General features: G+C 44.7%; 1 protein-coding gene across 2 annotated transcripts in view; it reads left to right on the top strand.

Annotated features, from left to right (window-relative positions):
- The window catches only part of TRANK1 (tetratricopeptide repeat and ankyrin repeat containing 1), a 931136-nt gene that overhangs the window by 858613 nt on the left and 51927 nt on the right, over nt 1–20596 (top strand). For both annotated transcript variants that reach the window (XM_069214995.1, XM_069214985.1), the window contains exon 23: nt 10253–10354. In XM_069214995.1, the coding sequence (XP_069071096.1) occupies nt 10253–10354 (102 nt within the window). The remainder of the gene's footprint in view (nt 1–10252; nt 10355–20596) is intronic.

Here is a 20596-nt window from a genome sequence, read left to right as displayed (position 1 = left end):
TGACCCCAAATTATGCTTGATGTTTTTGATATCCCACCAAAACTTAAGAGCTGCAATATAGTTCACAATTAGCCGGACATACAGCAGCTCTGTATGTATGAAAAAATCCCCATTTGGGATTTACCACGTCAGCCTCCACCCAGGAGTAAATTATTTCAAAGGGGTGTGCAGCATGTACATTTACTACAAAATGTACCAAATGTACCAACCCACGGTGTTAGGGAAACCCCTAACCAAGAATTGTTGTGTAACTGATGCCTCGAAATTTACCCCTGTTGTATTAGGTTGCCCCATTATAGAACAAATTTAAAAAACTGCACTCGGAACTAGAAATAATCTTTTATAACTCAAACACTGACCCACAACAGAAAGGAAATACCCAAGTGCCTGACTGCACTCTGAAGGAGGTCTCTAATGTTACCACAGACGTCTCCCTTAATAGTAGCAGTTGGTATCTTGTGTGTGCCATCAGATCAAGCCCCATGTTAGGCGCCATTGATATGTTTTCTCTCCAGAAAACGACGTGGGAATGGGTTTTCCTAGACCCTCGGATGTTAAGCTCTTGGTCAATGTACCATCCTGAGACCCGAAACCTGATGGGCTGCCACCCATAGATCTTTACTTAAGTTAGATTTGTTCTAAGTATCAATCAAGCCAATGAGATTTTACTGGTATAGTTAGTAGAACCCAAACCATCTTTCATCATGGAAAGGCACACTCAAGAACAGTAGGATGCCAAGAATATATTTTCAAGATTTATTTAAAATCAAAATGTTATACTTGTGCATACAGTATGAATAGTAACTTTTATGGTAGCTTATTAAGAGGGTGAATAATGAAAATATTGCAACATTGTGATCACATCATGAAGATTCTTTTTTATCAATATCCCCAACCCCACCTTCCTGTGAGCTAATCAAAACTAAACTTAGCACCAAAAGAGGCCTACTTTGAGTTTTAGAGATGGTTCACACCTGTGTCCCTCTTCTGAACAGTAAAACGGAATGTTCAGCAAAGAATCCGCATCTGGCTCTTCGCATCTGCATGTATTCTTATGTGTATCTGCTGGCAGGCAAATAAGCCTGGCGAGTGTAGTTTGGATATGCCTTCCCAATAGCCTTCTGCATGACCCTCCGGCTCGAGTCATTGGCATGAAGTTCCTCGCTATCGTATTACATTCTGGTATTAGCTTATATACTGTGTCTAAACATTGTTTGCCATTTTCAAAATAAACAATTAGTAATAAAACCCTGGCAGAACCTTCACTTACATTCTGTGCAACCTTGCCTATTGTTCAAAAGCAGTAAGTGAGAAATTATGATATCAATTCCTATGAAATGTTGTTTAAAAACAATCACTAGAAAAGAAAATTCAGTTCCTATAAAAAAGCATGAAGACATTCAAGCAGAAATAAATGTTAGGTTGCAATGAACAACAATATAAATGTGCATCTATATTTAAAGTCTCAACCTCAGTAAACAGCATATATTATTCAAGGATGGGGACACCTATAAGAGGAAACATGATGATTATAATACTCTGGCTTGTGCTACAGAGGGACATTATCTTGTTCCTAGTGTGGAGGCATGCACTATTCTTTGCGCTTGCTGACCCTTCAGACCATTTTTCTTACTGGTGTCACTTCTGCGAGTCATGTCACTGAGTTAAAACACCTTGTTTCATAACAGGTTGGTATCCCACAAGACCATGTTAATTAGCATTAGGTGGATGACCAGTTCCTCTTTAGCTTTGCTGGTGCAAATTAGGATAAGACAGTTTAAAACAGACCCTTTCTAAATGGATCTTCTTATGTATCAAAGCTTGCTGTGGCTTGTCCAAGAAGAAGCCTCTTGAGAGTATTTGGACTCTCTACAGGGGGCAGAAGTCATCACTGCAGCTTTTGCTAGGTGTGTCCCAGTTCTGGGCATTGCCTGGTTACAATGTGGGCACCTGTTCACACATTTATCCGGCACTACTGCATTGATTAGGGTTCACAGGAAAGGCACTTTTGCCCACCCAACCTTGCAGGACTTCATGGTGTAAGGTCCACTCTTTAGAACCTCCTCCTTTGAATGATTAGTACTTTGGAATCTTTTCAAAAGGTGACAAATCTGTGCGTAGACTTAACCATTGTAAGAACAAGTTTTCCTTTGATAACACTTTTTCTGTTGGATAAGCTAACCACAGAATCCTTACCGACAAGTTGTCCTCTTTTAGCTGAACATTTTTTTACGTTTCAGAATTGGCAGGAGAGGCACCTTTACTAGCACTTCCAAGGGTTCAGGACTGGTTCGGTACCACCTGGTGGTCAGGACACCCTCCAGGGAGAGATCAGGTGCAGGGTTCAAGGTCTCTGGAGCTTATAATGTGCCTGTAGCTCACACAGAAGACCAACCAACTACCCCTTTGAGTCACTCTGGTAGTCTTAGGTTGAAGCAGCAAAGCAGGCCTCAAGCAGCAGGCCAGACCTCGGAGGGCACAAGGCTAGCTTCAAGAAGGAAGGCAGTCCTCTGAGGTACAACAAAGGCCTCAAGCAGCAGGGCAGTCTTCTAAAGTACAAAGCAATTCCTTCTGGGGGTTCTTCGCAGGTCCAAAAGTGTACTGAAAAGTTGGTGTCATGGTCTATTATTTATACCTGGTGCCAGCCTTTGAAACAGGGAAAACTTCTTACACCCTACATCTAGTTCTGTAAATTTCTTTCATTTTCCCTGAGAAGGCTTCAAGTAGTCTAGGGTGAAAATACTCAGGTGTCAAGTTATTTTGTGAGTCTGCTGGAGGCAGCTCCATCCTAGCAGGATGGCCCATCCTGCCAAAACGTAGTCCCCCGTGTATCACTTTCTGGGAGTAACACAAAGGCCAACCATTCAGTCATGTGACTCAGGAATCTGGCTGCAGGCACCAGATGGTTAGGGCAAGAAAATGCCAACCCTTTAAGGCAAAGATTATCAGCATTCAAAAGATTTCTCCCTATGTTAAAAAATGTTCCGCCACCTGTTAAGCCAGATGACATTGATATTAATTGTGTTCAGTTTAAGGCAATTTCCTTAGATCTGGCTCCACCCTGGACTCCTGCCCTTCTGCAATGTTAGCAGCTGATGTGATTAATCTGGTGATTAATAGAGTTTTCAGTTGTTCTCTATCATCGGGCGTTATGCCAGCTGTGTGGAAACTTGCTAAGGTGGATCTGCTCCTTGAGAAGCCCTCTTTAGATCCCAACATCTTCAGCAAATATAGGCCATCTCTCCGTTGTCAGCGTTTGCTAAAATGCTGGAAAAGCTGATCAATTTCCAACTGTGACTATTTGGAGCACTGCATCCTAGTCAGTCGGGGTTTTGTCCCTGACACATTACTGAGACTGTGATACTTGAAATATATGACCATATTGAGATATCTTTAACTCAAGGCAAAAATGTGGCGCTGATTGTATACGATCTATATGCAATGTTTGGCATCGTCCCACATATGATTGTTTTATAGCATCTCGCCAACCTAAGGGTTGGTGGTTTGGTGTGGGACTGCTTGAAGCCATTCCTTGATTCTAGAGGGCAGTCGGTAAGGGTAGTAGAATTTTCTTCAGGTGTTAAGGCAGTGAGGCAAGGAATGCCTAAGACCCCTCCTCAGAGCCCCACCTTTTGTAATGTCTTTATGTTTCCACTGGCTTCATTGGTGGAATGATTTGGTTGTAAAATGATTTCCTATGCGGACGATACCCAGTTGCGCTTTGCTTTCGAGGGATCTTTTTCCTTAGTAGAAAATTCTTTCAAGGAATGCATGTTGCGGCCTTTGATTGGGTTCAGGGAAGCTAGTTAAAATGTAATTCGGAGAAAACGGAAAATCTTCTCTTTGTCTTAAACTCAGACAGCTGGTGGGCAGCTGCTTTGTGTTCTGCTATGATGCCCCGGCCCTGAATCCCCTCCCCCCAACCTTTAGAAGTGAAAAATAAATTAGGGTGTCAAATTGGACAATCAACTGTCCATTCAACCCCATATTTCTGCAGTTGTTGGTTTGAGTTTTGGGTTGCTTCACACTTTCGAGAAAAGTCTGGATCTCCTTCCTTTATATTGTAGGAAGACAGTGATTCATGCGTCGGTCATATTGTGGCTGGATTATGCAAAATCTTTTTATTAAGGGGTGTCTGAGACTTCACTAGGGCATCTCCAGGTGGTGCAGAATAGTGCTTTGCGGCTCATTTTGAGATTGCCTCGATGGACATTGATTCCCCCCCTACTTTTTAAAATCTTTGCATTGTCTGCCTATCAAAAAATAGATCCTTTTCAAATCACTCTCTGGTCCACCGAGCGGTGTGCCGGTTCAGCCCTGGCTATCTTGCCAATAAATTCCTTTATCGTCCTACCAGAATTTTTGTGTTTGACATCTTCCTTCGATAATGATATTTTTTTTGGATACATAATCCTGCTCCAATTCCTCTCTGCTCTTTTCTCCTCCCCTGTAGAGTAAGTTCCATGAATAAAATTACCTCAGAGGGATGCCGAGAAGCAGTTGCATGACTTTGGTCTAGCTGTGGCGCCCTGCCTTGTACATTTTTAGACAGCTGTGTATTTTTCCGCTAGTGAGCTCGGCAATAGTAAAAGTCCCCTTTTCTTTACTGTTGCTTTTGATATTGGTGCTGGGCTCAGATGTCAGACGAACACCAAACGTTTACCCAGTCTGACTGAAAGTGCCTATTACCCACTCATCCCAGACGCCATGGTGACTAATGATGTTGGCAGCATATTTATCTCCAGAGAAAAATGAACCTTTTTACCTTTACTCATGTAGAGAGACTCCCCATTGGCTATGCCTATAAATGGCATGGCCACCCCCCAATACTGGGTGTCTCTGGGGTGTGTCTGAACAATGGCTAATGTATATTTGAAATTATGTGTAGCAAATGGACTGGTGGATGCTAGAATCTTGGTGACTACTTGTGTATTGCACAGACGAGCTGGGCTGGTGATGTCCATTTATGACCTTCGTCATCCATATACACACTCTGTTGTCCCGTTCCCCGAAACCTGTGCAGTCGCCAGCAGATGAGGTCACCTGTCAATTTCTTTTGTTTTACAATCTATTTTCCCTGCCCTTATTAGTAGGACCCTTCAGCATGTCGTACATCAGCACGTCAGATGGACGGAAGCGTCATTCTCATAAAAGCTTTTAGTAGCAGATACCACATCAGTGGCAGCAGCCTCAACCCTAGAGGGGTACAATTCGGGGCAACATAAGGTAAAGTCCTGAGAGCCTCCAAACGGTAACTTGTTTCACCCCGCTTGATTACTCAACACCAATTGACTCTTTGTTCACAGAAGTACCCTCACATGACCATGGTATGCTAAATCGAGTTTAAGCAGTGGCCACTAAATCTTTCCGAAGACAGGACCACCAAAAACGGTTCACCTCGTCTCCTACGGGAAGTGTCACCCTTGTTTACTAGACGCACAGTAGTAGAAGTCTCTGTATATTTCTGATACCCTAAAAAAGATGGTGCTTGGAGACCAATTTAAACTAAACATTTCGAACATTCACTTAAAAATGTGAAAACTGCAGAAAGTCATTTAACTTCTTTGGTCACTTGAATATTCCCCACATCAACCTGGGAATTCTGCAATAAAGGTATTCATGTAGCATGTTTTAATTTAAAAAACTCTTTTTTTTGGTTTTTCGTAGGATATAAAAAGTATGTACCCTGCGGCCCAAGTACAAACGTAATAGCTTGACCCAGGTCATATAATTAGGGCCAAGTCCCAGTAAGCGATATAGCAGCTCTGCCACTGGCACTATAGCTGATGCAAACAGGAGAGGTCACAAATGGCACCCCTGACGGATGCTCCTATGCAGTTGGAATCTACACGAGACCACACCACCTGTGTGTATCCTGAGACCCGGGTCCGTGTAAAATAGCAGGCTATATATTTTGGGCCAAGTCCCACTTTGTTAAAACATGTCAGAAGTATTCTCAATCCATGGAGTCGAACACCTGTTCGATATCTAGAAATGCCAGGGCATAGACTTCCCTCTTCCTCTCACAGAAAGCATAAAAATGAAAAGAGGTGGCGAAGTACAGTCTGTACTAAAGAATAGGCACAAAGGGACTTGAAATGAAAAAGAGGTGAGCACTAATGCAGAAAAATACGGTAGGAAATGAAACATTTCTGGATCAGGCTGAGGAGTCTACCGTTGCTAGGCAACTAGTAGAAAAAAGTATCTAAGTGTGCAGGATAAAGGCATCCTGACCCTCTAGTAATTGAGTGGAGGTCTTTGAGGCATTAGTAGTGTGATGAAGCAAACTGTAATTTCTGTTTAAAAAAAAAATATTGTGAACCAGCTGGAGTTTGCGGTAAATTCTCACAACACAATCACAGGATTATGAAGAAGAAAAAAAATAGGCAAGTCCCTCTCCATACCCTATTAAGCAAACCCCGATGGCCTAGGGGAGAGGTTTCAGTGGAGAGGCCAGTCCATACATACCCCATACTACACACGCCCGTCATCCTGTGGAGTGGTCTCAGAGAGATGCCAATTCCTCCCCACACCCTACTATACACACCTGTCACCCAAGGGAGAGATGTCAGCGGAGAAACCAGTCCCTCCACACACCTTATTATGCACACCGGTCACCACAGGAAGAGGTCACAGCAGAGAGGCCAGCCTCTTCCCACACCGTATTATACATACCCGTCACCGTGGGGAGCGATCTCAGTGGAGAGGCCAGTGCCTCCCCACACTAGTACACACCCTCTCACCTTGGGGAGAGGTCTCAGCAGAGAAGCCAGTCCCTCCTCTCATCCTACTACGCACATCTGTGTGGTTTTGTTAGTTTAAAATAGTAAATCTTAACTGACGTTCACCTAACTATAACACCCCTTTAAACTTTGCTTTTATATTGAAAAAGTTGGACCTTTGGCTGCGCCACCTTGTATCCATGCAGATACCTGCATTTTAAAATAATCCAAACACTATTGTATGCGAGTTATTTTTAATGCCACTTTAATCCTACTAATCATGTCTTGTCTTCAAATTGGTACAACCAGAAGAGGGCAAAGTAATTTGAGGTCCGGTATTGGTGTGTAGATTGTTATAGACATTCTGATTTGTTATGCAAGAGCAAATCAAGCAGTGCCAGGTATACCATGCAGTACTCCACTCTGAAGAACAGAGCAACTAATATTTTGTTGAATCATTCCCTTTGTTGGTACTTATAGATATCAGTTCACACATTCAGTAAACTTTACTGTGACTAAAAATAAAGCACAGATTTAAGGACCACTTCCTCTTCTACTTTCCGCCAGCTGCTGCATTAGGAGGTGAGGGTGTAGGTATACAGTCCATGCACAGCATGTACATCTACAACACACTTATTACAAACAGAAATAGTTATATACTTGTAACACTCTGTGGCGTAATATGCTGGAGATTTAAATTTGTCCTATCCACCTCTAAAGAGTATCCATGTAGCAGGATACCAAATTAAATGTTATTCATGTTATTCAGGTTAGAGACATAGACCGAGACATATGTATTTAACCCAAATTGTGTCCCTGTGCAATGTGGGTTTCAGTGAACTTTATCAGGAGTTATTTGAAACATGCCTGAAACTAAAAAAAAAAAGTTGTAGTATTCCAAACACTGCAATAAATGGCAGGAAAGTACACAACGTGTTAATCTACAACATAGCACACTCCAAACAGATTCTATCCTGTAATGTCTTCCCTTCCACCAAAGGTGATAACAGCCACCATCCTTGTGGTGAACAACAAAACCATATTGACGTAGTGCTTGTAGAGGCTTCTTGGAGAAAAACCTTTTTGTTTCTTCTTCTGTGTGCTCTCTGCAGCATTCTCTGGAGTAACGTGTTTCCACAACTTAATCCTTTAAAAATGAACCGACCAGTGGGCAACCAGCTGTCAGCAAAAGTCTAAGGTCTCGATCCTCCCTCTTGGCCACTTCCCTGACCATTTTACTGTAATTCAGCTCTTTAGGAAATCACCCCAAGCAGAGGACATATTACACCCAGCAACTTCAGTTCGGAAAGCGGGAAGAAGGGGGAAACAAAGTGTGTGGCATAGTATTTGTTATGCTACGAATGCTATCCCAGTCTAGGTCAGCCAGGCTCTTTCCCTTTTACACTTTCTGCAGAGCTGAAAACCCATCTACCAAAGCAGTATTTCAACGCAGCCTAACCACCTGGTTGCTCGACCACCCATGTAAAGTTCCAGTTCATTTCCCCCTCTGTTTCTGTTGCAGTAAATTCTCACAAGCAGAGGTCTCCTCTACTTTAAACTACACCATACCGTCCCCTTTTTAATCCACCTTCAGTAGCATCAGCAGTTCCAGATCCTGAGCCTCGGATTCTATCTCCCCCTTCATCAACTACTCAGAGGGAAGATGTTGAATTTTCGAGGAGGCACTCTTACAAGACCTCCAGACACAGTCTTCTGAGCAGGCTCATAAAGCCCAAAAAAGAAGAGCATTCAAAATATAAGACTGAGAACTATTTGCCCTAAACATACTGCAAGTGATGAGTTCCATAGTTATGTGTCACCACTAATGTCTTCTAGACGGCACCCTACAACTAGATATACTCACTTTTTAGACTTGCATACTCTGACTTCATAGTTCCTCGACTTGATTTGTTCTCCCATTTCTCAGACAGATAACCTGGTAATCTTCTGTGAGATCTCAGTGCAGCTAGGAAGATTAATATTGAAGCCAGTGTTTTGGAGTACAAACCACTGTCATTTTTAGAATCTTCAGATAAACCATATGGCCAAACCATTGGTCCTTTGGTTTCTGGTCTTTTAGAACTAGGCATGGATACTTTTCATGCTTCCTTCTTGGTTGGTCTGTGAAAATTTGTCTGGAGAAGAGAGATAAAATGGCTCAATCAGATCATTGATTCCATGAAAAAAACATGAAAATTCCCTTGATCAAGACTGCAACTTAAAAGATATATGATACGTTTGGCTCCACTTCTTGATCTCCTCCAGAAATACTAAGGATGGCAATGGATACTCCTGGGAAGAGGGTATTCCAAACAATGCCTATTGCAGGCTGTCAGTGCTGGTGTCCCCTTTTCCCTGCCCCCAGAAAGAGAAGCCATTGACCCAGAGAATATAGGGCCTGCAAGTCATGAGAAATCCCCATTTGAGCAGACCAATACCACTAAGGCTAAGCCCATTACTCTATGACCATGACTCTTCACTTTGCAGTTTACAATGCTTGCCGTTGCATTTGCTTGTGTTTTTTTTACCTTTTTCCCGGTGTTTGTAAAATCTAGGTTTTTAGATAGTTTACAGCTTTACTATGCAGTGCATTCGTTTTGGCGTGAGGATTGGAATCTTCCATCTTAGTGTATTGATCGCGATCATTATATTTCTGAACATTATTGAAGTATTCCAACATTCCTGTAACAGCTTTACTTTGTTGTTTTCATTTTCAGGTTTGAGCTGATGTTTGATGATATGAACAATACATTATTTTGTCAGCCAGTGATCCATTGTATTACATTTCATTACATATTTAATTTTTGTAATAAATTGAATACCATTTATATGTACATAGTACTCATGACTGCACATTATCTGTGCTGCACTATACTTCTATCACCCCCACACAAAGTTCCTTGCTAAGCCTTCAATACTCTTCCACATCTACCTGCAGAGAGCCAAGAAGGCCAACTTTCTGCTGCAGACCGAAGTACCTAGATCCTAGTTAGGAGGGAAAACGAGTACTGTTTTCTTTGATGTTGCCTGGTTGGCCGAGTGACTTCACAGGATGGGTAAAAAGATTGTGATTATGTCTAAAACCTATATTACTTCTGCCTGTGCTGTTACTAATGTGTCTGGGGCATTTGTAGTGCACTTGTCTATGCTTTAACCACTTTTCATATGGTGGAAGCTTGCACTATTGCTGCCAATTCTGTATCTGGTCTCTGTGTGTAGGGAAATCGTGATCTGTTGCTGTGCTATCAATTCTTTGTTACTAATGGTTGGTACACCCTTTTCAACACACAAAAGCCAAAATGATTGGCGTTGCCAATGCTTATTGAAAGACTTGAGGCTACATTACCTTAAAGCGTTACATGCAAACCGATCAGTGTTAGGACACAAGATACCATGGATGCCCAGGTTCGTCCAGTCACTGATGTTGTTGTCTTAACGACAGGAAAAAGATAACTGTTAAAACCAAATGTTGTTTGCAAATAGCTTTCCATATTACTCTCTAAGAAAAACACATTTATTTTCAATTTCAGCTGAAGGGCTATTGCTGGCAGATGTTGATAATTTGGCCAAACATATTGCAGATGCTCAGGACTGGATGAAGAAAAAAGGAGAGAAGAAAACAGAAAAGGAAAGTAAGTCTTTGCATTTTAACCACATAGTAGCGTTGTATGGTTATCTTTATTGTTCAGCAGAAAATTGCTCACATTCATGCTGAACGCTATGATGGGAAATAGACAGATTTCAAGGATACAGTTCTAAATAAGCACATCAACTGGGTTTGTGAGTGAGAGTGTGAAGAGTACTTCCATATACAGCAACAAAAAAGTTTTTGCCCCATATTGCCAACAGCCCACTTTCCAAATTGGATTTGGGCGGGTGTGCAAATTTATATCTGTCTGTCTTTTAGCTCTATAAAACAGTTGAAGTTTTCAAATGGATTCAAGTTTTCCTTTTTCTATTTCTCCATTTCTCACCTCCAACCATTTATTGCATGTGCCCTGAATTTATCTCTGTCCACTCTTCCCCTTGGTACCTTTAACGTCATTGCAAGAGAATACCAGAAAATTAATTCAGACGCGAGTATTTCTTAAGCTTTTCGTATTTGACAATCTGATAGAGACTTATAGTTGCAGATTCCTTACCTTAGAATTTCCCCCAGGCGTCAGACTGGATCCAGAGATTTTTCTTTAAGCGGTACCCTTTTGCGCCGTCAGATGGCGTTTGTCGACTCTGCGTCCGTCGTTGTTGCTGTGATGACATTGTCGTCATGTATAGGTGTCATCCAAACACTCTGAGGTTAGTCCTTTTCTTTCCGCGCCAGTCTAAACACAGATCTGGAGATGAGCTACCCTCAGTTGCTTTTTGACTGACATTTTGGTCCGTTTGTCGAACTTTTTGACTTCTTGGTGGGTCAAGATGTCTACCCTTAAGACTGGTTTCAAGCCGTGTGACTCCTTTTACCGCACCCCATGTGCTTGTGGTGTTTGGAGTGTGACCCGAAGTCGTGCTCAGACTGCCAGCCAGGAACCCGAAGGCTTCGAGGGAGCAGTCTCTAAAGCTCATAGCGGCCCGGCGGTTGGCTCCGCATTCACTTCTGGTCTCCATCGTGAGGAAGATCACAAGAACGTTCACAAAGCCATCACCACTCATCCTTGTACCACCATATGTCCTTAGGACATTCAGGTCACAAGGAGACGAGTTGAAGAAGAACAAGTGTTCTTCAACTTTACCCCGTCTCTCAGCTGATGAAATGCGGGAGGAGCATCATCCTTCTAGGCCTCCGTCCTTGGAGCCTGCTTCTGGGTTGGCTCCACACCTCCCCGGGTTTCCGAGCTCCAGAGCCACCCCTTCCCAACTCAGGGAATTTTATGAGGCCATGCGCCTCACATTTGGGCATACTCACCCTCCTCTGATGCACTCTGGCCCAGTTGGATCGGCGGAGGCCCCCTCAGGTTCCACGCCCGCTGCTTAGGCTTCAGCTCCAGGGGGCACCCCAGGATCTGTTTCCAGATCTGGCCCAACGCCAGTCGTGCCATTGCGACCTGCACTGGTACAGAAGTTGATGCTTCTGACATCTGTTGGACCCATAATAGATGCCGATCCCATACTTATTCCTGACTCCCACCTGGAGGCGGAACAACGTCACTGGACGCTGTTTCAGACTTTGACGGGGACATCTCTCCCCAGGTTGGATTCTGACCCTTATACCGATGGGTATGGGTGCAGTGAGAGTATGGAGGGATCGCTGGACCGTCTAGAATACCCGTTTGAAGACCCTTACATGGAGTGGGCTCAGGAACTGGGTGAAGCCAGTGGGTTGGACACCTCCCCTGACTCAGGCATGCTTTCTCCCCCTACCGTGGCTAAAGAGGAGGGAGCCTCCTACTTGATGGTGGTGCAAAGCGCCAGCGAGGTCCTGGGCCACGAGTTCCTGTAAGTGGCAGTCAGGACTAACCTCCTGACTGAGGTGCTTCAGCCCGGGGCTCCTACATCAGAACCCCTATTGCCCTTCAATGAAGTCTTTATTGATGTCCTGCTGGAGACATGGTCTAAACCCAGCACAGGGTCTCCTATCAACAGGAAAGTCGCCCACTGCCATAGGCCTGCTCCTAATGACACTAAATTCCTAACTGAACACCCTATGCCTGAGAGTATAGTCATTCAGACTTCTTCCTCTTCTAGCGCATTCCCTTCCACACCCCTGGACAGGTAATGGACCAACTTGGAAAGAAAATGTTCTCTTTCTCCAGTCTGCATTCCGGTTCATGAACCTTTTGGGCTGCTACACCCATACTTTATAGGATACTGTCTCGTAGGTGCTGCCACAGCTCCCGGAGGAGGCCCGGGCCATTCTCTCCCAAGCTGTTGCTGACAGGAAAGACACAGCCAAGTTCACGATTCAATATGGACTGGATACCACCTGGGCAGATCGGTTGCGTCAACAGGGGCCCTCCGGTGCCACGCTTGGTTGAGGACGCCTGGCTTTTCGGGAGATGTCCAGCAGTCACTTATGGACATGCCCTTCGATGGTACGCATCTCTTCGGAGACAAACTGGACTATGCGCTTGGCCTAGCTTTAAGGAGTCCCGGGCTATGACACGTCCTTGGCCTCGCAGCTATCCTTTGCCCCCCCTCGGTCCGCTTTTCGGCCCTTTTGTGGCAACAGATGTTGCACCAAACCACATTTATTTCCCTCCAGCCGCTGTATCATGTCTTCATGGATTAGGGAGCCAGCGTTTGGCCCAGTACTGCCCCCAGCCTCTCCCCACTGCAACTAACTCCAGTCCCCCAACCCCCACTGCAGGTTTTTCAAATCATCCATATCGGCTACTCTGTCCCTATAGACAGGGTCCCTATGCCAGAATTAGGTCATGGTTGCTATCCTGCTACTTTCTGGTGCCCAAAAATGACAAGGGCCTTCTTCTTGTCTTGGGCCTCTGGGCTCTCAGTCTCTTCCTCAGGAAGAAGTTCAGAATGCTCACTCTGGCCCAGGGCCTTTCTACCCTGGAGACTGGATGTAGTGTTGGACTTGCAGAACGCCTATTTCAATATTCCCGTCCTGTCTGCCCATAGACATTGCACGCACTTTGTGGTAGGTCACGAGCACTTTCAGTTCACCGTGCTCCCCTTCAGCTTTACCAGTGCCCTTCGGGTGTTCACAAAAGTGATGATAGTGGTAGCAGCCCAACTGCACTGGTTAAGGGGTACAGGCTTCCCCTAACACGAAGACTGGCTGCTGAAGGCAGGCTCGCCTCAAGCTGTCATCTCCCCCTCCAGTCTACAGCGGACCTCCTGCATTCACTGGGGTTAACTATAAACGTGCCAAAGTCACACCAGACTCCCTTTCAGCTGCTCCCTTTCATTGAAGCTGTTAGGGACACAGTGCAGCTTCGGGCTTATCCTCCTGAGTGGCAAGTCCAGGATATTCAGGCTATGACACCAGTGTTTCAACCTCTATCCTGAATTTCGGTGAAAATGCTTCTGAGGCTGCTGGCCCTCATGGCATCCTGCATCCTGCTAGTGACACGTCAGATGACATATGCGAGCTGTGCAGTGGCACCTAAAGTTCCGGTGGGCACAACATCAGGGGAATCTCTCCGACATGGTCCAGATCTCGGAGGGAACTGCGAGAGATCTGTATTGGTGGTTAAGGAACCGCAGTTGGATCAGAGGCAGATCCTTTTTTCTTCCTCAACCAGATGTGACAGCAGTGACAGATACATATCTCTTTGAATGGGGTGGCCATCTGGGAAAGGTAGAGATCAGAGGCTTCAGGTCTCCGGCAGAGTCCGAACTCCACATCAACCTGTTAGAGCTTTGGGCTAGAGGGCTGGCATTGAAAGTATTTCTTCTCTCTCACAAGGGAAAGGTAGTGCAGGTTTTCAAGGACACCACTGCGATATGGTACTGCAACTAGCGGGGTGGGGTTGTGGACCCTTTGTCAGGAGGCTCTGCGCCTCCAGATATGGCTGGAACAGCAGGGAATATCCCTCATTCAACATCTGGCAGGTTATCTGAACATCAGAGCAGATTAACTTAGTCGACAATGCTTAGCTGATCACGAATGGGTCTCCATCCATAGGTGGCGCACAGTGTCTTTCAGCAGTGGGGAGAGCTTTCGTTATATCTGTTCCTCTCCACAGAGAATGCACAGTATCAGCAGTATTGCGTGTTGGTGTTTTCAAGGCAACAATCACTCAGAGACACTTTTTTTTCGTCTTGAGTGGAACTCAAGCCTCCTATACCCCTTTCCTCCCATACCACTTTCCTCCCATACCACTTCTGGCCAAAGTTCTCGAGAAGATCAAGAACAATCAGTCCCAAGCAATCCTTTTGGCTCTGGACTGAGCAAGGAGAGTCTGGTATCCCGAGCTACTAAGCATGGCCAGCAATCCTCCTATCAGACTTTACCTTCAGGTCGATCTTCTATCTCAGAAGCAGGGAGAGGGGGGTCTACACCCAAACCTTTTCACTCTCCGCCTTCTTGCATGGAGATTGAGTGACTACAGTTGACAGCATTTGACTTTCCTCCTGAAGTCTGTAACGCAGTTTTGGTAGCCAAGCTTTCTTCCACCAAAACGGTGTACGCCTGTCGTTGGAAGAAATTTGTTGCATGGTGCACAGACATGTATGTTGACCCCCTTTCTGCCCCTCTTTCTGTGGTTTTGCTTATCCTTTTGCTGGCCCAGCAGGGTTCTTCTATGGGCACTCTCAAAAGTTATTTGTCTGCTATTTTTTCTTTTTTAACGGTGCCCAATCAACCTTCTTTGTTTAAGCCTCCTATTCTACATAGGTTACTCAAGGGTCTTGCACATATGCTTCCTCCATCCCCATTCATTATGCCCCAATGGGATTTGAATTTGGTTCTGATATTCCAGAAGTGGGCTCCTTTTGAGCCTCTCCACAATTGTCTCCTCAGGCTTCCCACATTGACAACAGCCTTCCTTGTGGCCATTACATCTGCCCTCAGGATGAGTGAGCTGCAGGCGTTGTCATCTAACCCGTACTACTCTTCCATCTATCCTGACAAGGTGGTGCTTCGCATTAGGGCTTCCTTTATGCCAAAAGTGGTCACTCCCTTTCATGTAGGCCTCTCCATCACCTTGCCTACTTTTTATACACACCCTTCACATCCTTCTAAGGAAGAGGAAATACTCCACTGCCTGGACTCAAAAAGAGCATTGGAGTTCTACCTTGATTGTACAAAAGAGTTCCTGGTGGATGATCAACTGCTTGTCGGTTATGTGGGTCTGAAGAAAGGTTGGGCAGTGCAGAAGCAGACCATCTTCAGATGGGCCATACTCTGCATTATGATCTGCTAAGCACTAGCCAAAAAACAACCCCCTGAGTGTTTGGGTGCTCATTCTACTAGAGCTAAAGCTGCGACCACTACATTAGCACAGGGACTTCCAGTCCTTGATATCGGTCAGGTGGGTGGCAACACAGGCGTCTCTGCACACGTTTACTAAACACCATGCTCTTTCAGTCCAGTGGGACTTTCTAGTATGAACAAGTTACTTACCTTCAATAATGTCTTTTCTGGTGGAGGCAATATCTAGTTGCAGATTCCTTACGTACCCACCCATCCGATTTCTAGGGGCAGAGACTCCCATTTCAGAGCCTTCGTTTTGACACAGCAGTGATCCTTGTTCTCGATGGTTCTGCGCTTCTGGTGTGAAAGGCATGCCAGGGTGTTTCCATATATATGACCTGCGACGTCATTTCCAGTGCGGGCAATACTGACAACGGACACAGAGCCTATCGACGCCACCTAATGGCATGCAGGGGTACTGGTCAAGAAAAATCTCCAGACCCAGATTGACATCCTGGGGTAATTCTAAGGTAAGAAATGTGCAACTAGATATTGTCTCTACCAGATAAAGAATTACCAAAGGTAAGTAACTTGTTCTTCAGGAGCAATGTAGGGGTACATTCCTCTTTAACATGAAAAGGACATTCCTTTCCCATTCCTGTTCATCAGATGCTCATACCTTCAAAATTCCTTATTGTAAAATAGTTTACAAACATGTTATATTAAGATTGTAAAGTGCTGTACATTCTTAGGACAACTTCAGCAAGGGGACCTCTAACTTCTTTCTTTTTCATGAGGGGATGATCCCATGCCTGCTTTACAGAGTACATGAATATAATTTGAAAATCTTATTATTAAACCCAGTGTCCCCTATTTAGAAGTCTCACCCCAGCCCCATTTCCCTGAATGCCCAAAACCCCCATCCAGGTCTCTTACACTATTTATCCACTGCGCACCAAACCTCAGTTTCTGCTCAAGGTTCTGTTTGTAGTTATACCACAACTAATCCCCATGCTGCATTTCTGTCAGAGACATGGAGGAGATAATTGACTGCTAAGTCAGTCTCATCACTCGTAACTCTCAGATGCTTAGGACAAGTTATTTCCCTATACTAGTACAACAGTTATGTTTTTAATGTAAACCAGGTTCATGGAAACCAGGTTCTAGAAGTGCCATATGAGGGAATTGACAATTCTTGGAATATTTATTTTTTATTTTTCCAATAACTAGTGTGCCCCCCACCCAATAGGTCAGCAAAAGCAGTTTAATAACCAACAGTAGTCAAGTTTGCAGTTTGCCCATTGGGGTACATTTAGGATATTGAGTCCGAGATGGGAGATTAGAAGAATGCATGTTAAGTGGCTTTGATATTGTACTCCCCACAACTACTTCTGTCTTGTTAAGTTGTTCATTCCAAAATGTCTTTATATGGAGAGATTTCCAAAGAATATGATTCAACGACCCTGTGTCCAACGCCCTTTGAATATTGACATTGTGAATGAACTTAAGTCTTATCTGCATATAGTAACAGCTATATAGCCCCTTTGTCTAAAAGGTTGTTTATGTTCCAGGGGATCCCCTGTAGTTGCTGCTGCAGGGGGAAGAGCAAATATCATGATCATGGAAGAAGTTGTAGTCCTGAGGGATTGAGTTGGTGCCAAAAACAAACAGTAATCGCTCCAACTTCCCCCACCCCCATGCTTCTTGAACATGAAGCTTCTGTTGCAGGATTGTCTACAGCCTGGTGTCAACAGGGCATTTGTGCAGTCATCTGCAGTGGATCTGGCGCTACACCAGGATGAGCTGTTCCTTTTCCCAACAAAGAGCGCCAACACCCATGGCCCAACGCTGGAAGGATGTCCTCAGCAGTCTGTAGTGGGACCACAAGCGCCCTAATGAGTATGGCAGTCGATGTCAGACTCTGGCCATCTTTCTTTACTCCAGTATGTACAGTGCCCCACTGGCTCAGGACAGCACAATCATTGGAGCTGAGCTGAGTTGAGTTTCCTTTTATCAGGGATGTCCCAGAGATTCAGGTCTCGGGTTGCCGTTAACGTTCATCGGTCGTGAGGGCTGTCTCTTTTGTCGCCTGTACATCTGGGTGAGTCATGTCTCTTACAGCCATTTCAGGCTCAGAGTATATCTGATGGCTTGGCTGTCGATCTGGCACTCTACCAGGATGAGCAGAAGCGATGCCTATCACGCAGTCATTGCCAGGCTCCCCCGCAGTGAGGCACAAGATTCCCCCTCTGTGAGGCCATTGGTCCCAAGTAGTAGTGGTGCGTGTGGGTGAAGCTGGATCCTCTCTTCCATCCAGCAAAACACTTCATTAGGAGATTCAAAGAAGAAAGTCTGCAACTGGTAAATTACTTTAAATTTTGCAGGAAAGAGAAGCATGTAGCAAATGTTCAGGTTTCGATGCTCCCTCTTGACTTCTACGAAAGACTTCCATTGCTATTGCACAACCCATGTGTAGTCCGGAATTATCATGATTTTGTAGGATGGGAACAAAAGAATGTTCTGGGTTCCAGAAAGTGTGCAGGATGTAGAAGGGCTAGAATGACTGATGCTTCTGAGCCATCTTTGGCGGATATGCACCCCCACCTCATCATAAAACTAATGTTTTGACATAAATTCTGCATCCTGGGCCAGAAACATCTGCGCCTTTGCTCTTATTTAATATTGCCCTCACAGATACTCTGATGGCTATGTTAGCGCTTTTCCCTTTGTGCAAATTTACGGGCCTTAAAGCACCTCCAGTTAAATCAAAGTTCACAACTGAGGCTGCTCAACAAAACAATATATTGAATAAGTGTGAAGCACATTAGGATCTGCAACAAAGACAGATAATGTAGGAAGCTGACTCTGTATATACTATATCAAAATAAGGTAGTGTGCACAGAGTCCAGGTGTTCTCCTGAGGCTTAACAGAGACTAAAGTAGATAATACTAATGCTCTCTTTTGTGGTAGTATGGTTGAGCAGTTAGGCTTATCAGAGGCTAGTGCAAAGCATTCGTTGTACACACACAGGCAATAAAGGAAGCACTCTCTCAATGACTAACTCCAGGCCAGTGGTTTTTATATCAAAAATATATTTGTTACTTTAGTTCTAGACCACAAGATTCAGTTTGCAGGTAAGTACACTTTGGCAAGCTATACGTTTTTTAAATAAATAGCAATAATCTGTTTCAAAAGTCAATAGTGCAATTTTCAAAGACAGTTCTAAGGGGGAAGAAACGTTAGCACGGTTTCAAGGTAAGTGCAAGACTACAGTTCCAGTCTCCGGGGATTAGATTGTCCACAGGTAGGGGTTTAAGTTAACCCCAAACACCTACCACCAGCAACACGGGGTTGGCCGGGTGCAGAGGTCAAAGGTTTCCTGTCGGATTTGCTGCCAAAAGTGGGGCTTTATCTAGGGGCGGGCACCTCCACTAGTTGGGTTGGAGCGCCCTGGGGCACTGTAACAGTGGGCATGAGCCTTTGAAGCTCACTTCCAGGTGTTACAGTTCCTGTAGGGGGAGGTGTAAAGCACCTCCACCCAGAAAAAGCTTTGTTTCTGGCCACAGAGAGCACAAAGGCTCTCACCCCATGTGGTCAAAACCTCATCTGGAAGTGGCAGGCTGGCACAGACTGGTCAGTCCTGCACTGGAAGTTTGGCTAAAATACAGGGGTATCTCTAAGATGCCCTCTGGGTGCATTTCGAAATAAATCCAACACTGACATCAGTGTGGGTTTATTGTGCTTGGAAGTTTGATACCAAAGTTCCCAAACTTCAGTGAAGCCATTATGTAGCTGTGGAGTTTGTAATGACACACTCCCAGCACATAGACTCTATATGGCTACACTGCACTTACAATGTCTAAGAATGGACAGACGCTGTGGGGGCAAATTTCTCAAGCAGCTATGCCCTCAACTGTGGTATAGTGCACCCTGCCTTAGGGCTGTAAGTCCTGATAGAGGGGTGACTTACCTATGCCACAGGCAGTGGTTTGTGAGCATGGCACGCTGAGAGGGGTTCCATGACAATTAATTTTTTGGGGGGTGGGGAGGGAGGGCGGTGTTTCCTAAAGTTTTCTGAAGCAAAGAAAGAGAAGGCTGTGCAGAAGAGCACCCTTTCGAGGTAGATGGTCCTCTGCATTAAGATCTGCTACACACTGGTCATGAAGCAGCCCCTCAAAAGTCCGAGCACCCCTTCCACCAGGAGCAAGTCTTCTACCATTGCATTTTCATAAGGGATTCCTGTCCTTGATATCCACCAAGCTGCACGTGTACGTTGGTGCACACATTTATGAAGCACAACTGCCTTGACAGGCGAGTCTGGTGGGAAGGACACTTCGTTCTGCAAGATGTTTTGGGCTGAGCCCTCTCCCCAGACCCCCCACCTTGCAGAGGTAGTTTTCATATCTATTCTATGTCAGTAATATATGAGATGTTATCCGATGCTGAAATGGAGAGGAACCCCACCAACAAGTGCATGAGATTACAACTTTTCCGGGTCCAATCTGGCACCTGGAAATATCCTGTAGATAGAGTATCCACCAGAAACATTATTACCAGAGGTAGAAAACGTGTTCCTTTAGACCTTTCTGGAAGGTTAGCAAATTTGACTTGGTCTCATATATCTTTTTTTTTTGATCTTGGGTATTACGGATTGGAGGCTAGAATTCCTCTAGTCCCTCTCTGTCCTCTTCTAGGTTGAAGTTTCATTCTAAGGTAGATGAAAAGACCGAGATATAGCACTTGGTATGTGCTGCACACCATTTTAAAGCTTATTCTAGCTTCCTGTAGGAACCCAATGAGGTTTCTGAAAATAGGAATGAGGCATTTGGATGTTCTTTGGCCTCTTTGACAAAGTTGCGTCTTTGTGGAGGCTGGCGACCTGGTGGTGGTGTCGAGGAATAATAAAACCAAGGTTGCACTACTGCACTGATGTCAAAGAGAAGGATAGTAGATTTGAGGTTCCTTACTATGAAGAGTTGAAATGAAATAGTTTTGGTGAGTTTGGCACATTTCGCGGTATGGGCTGTGTGAGCGGATTGTTTTCATAGTGTGCCAACCCAT

The sequence above is a fragment of the Pleurodeles waltl genome, chromosome 2_1, assembly GCF_031143425.1.
Source record: "Pleurodeles waltl isolate 20211129_DDA chromosome 2_1, aPleWal1.hap1.20221129, whole genome shotgun sequence".
Taxonomy (NCBI): domain Eukaryota; kingdom Metazoa; phylum Chordata; class Amphibia; order Caudata; family Salamandridae; genus Pleurodeles; species Pleurodeles waltl.
The sequence above is the reverse complement of the archived record's forward strand: the minus strand, read 5'-3'. Positions and strand labels throughout refer to the sequence as shown.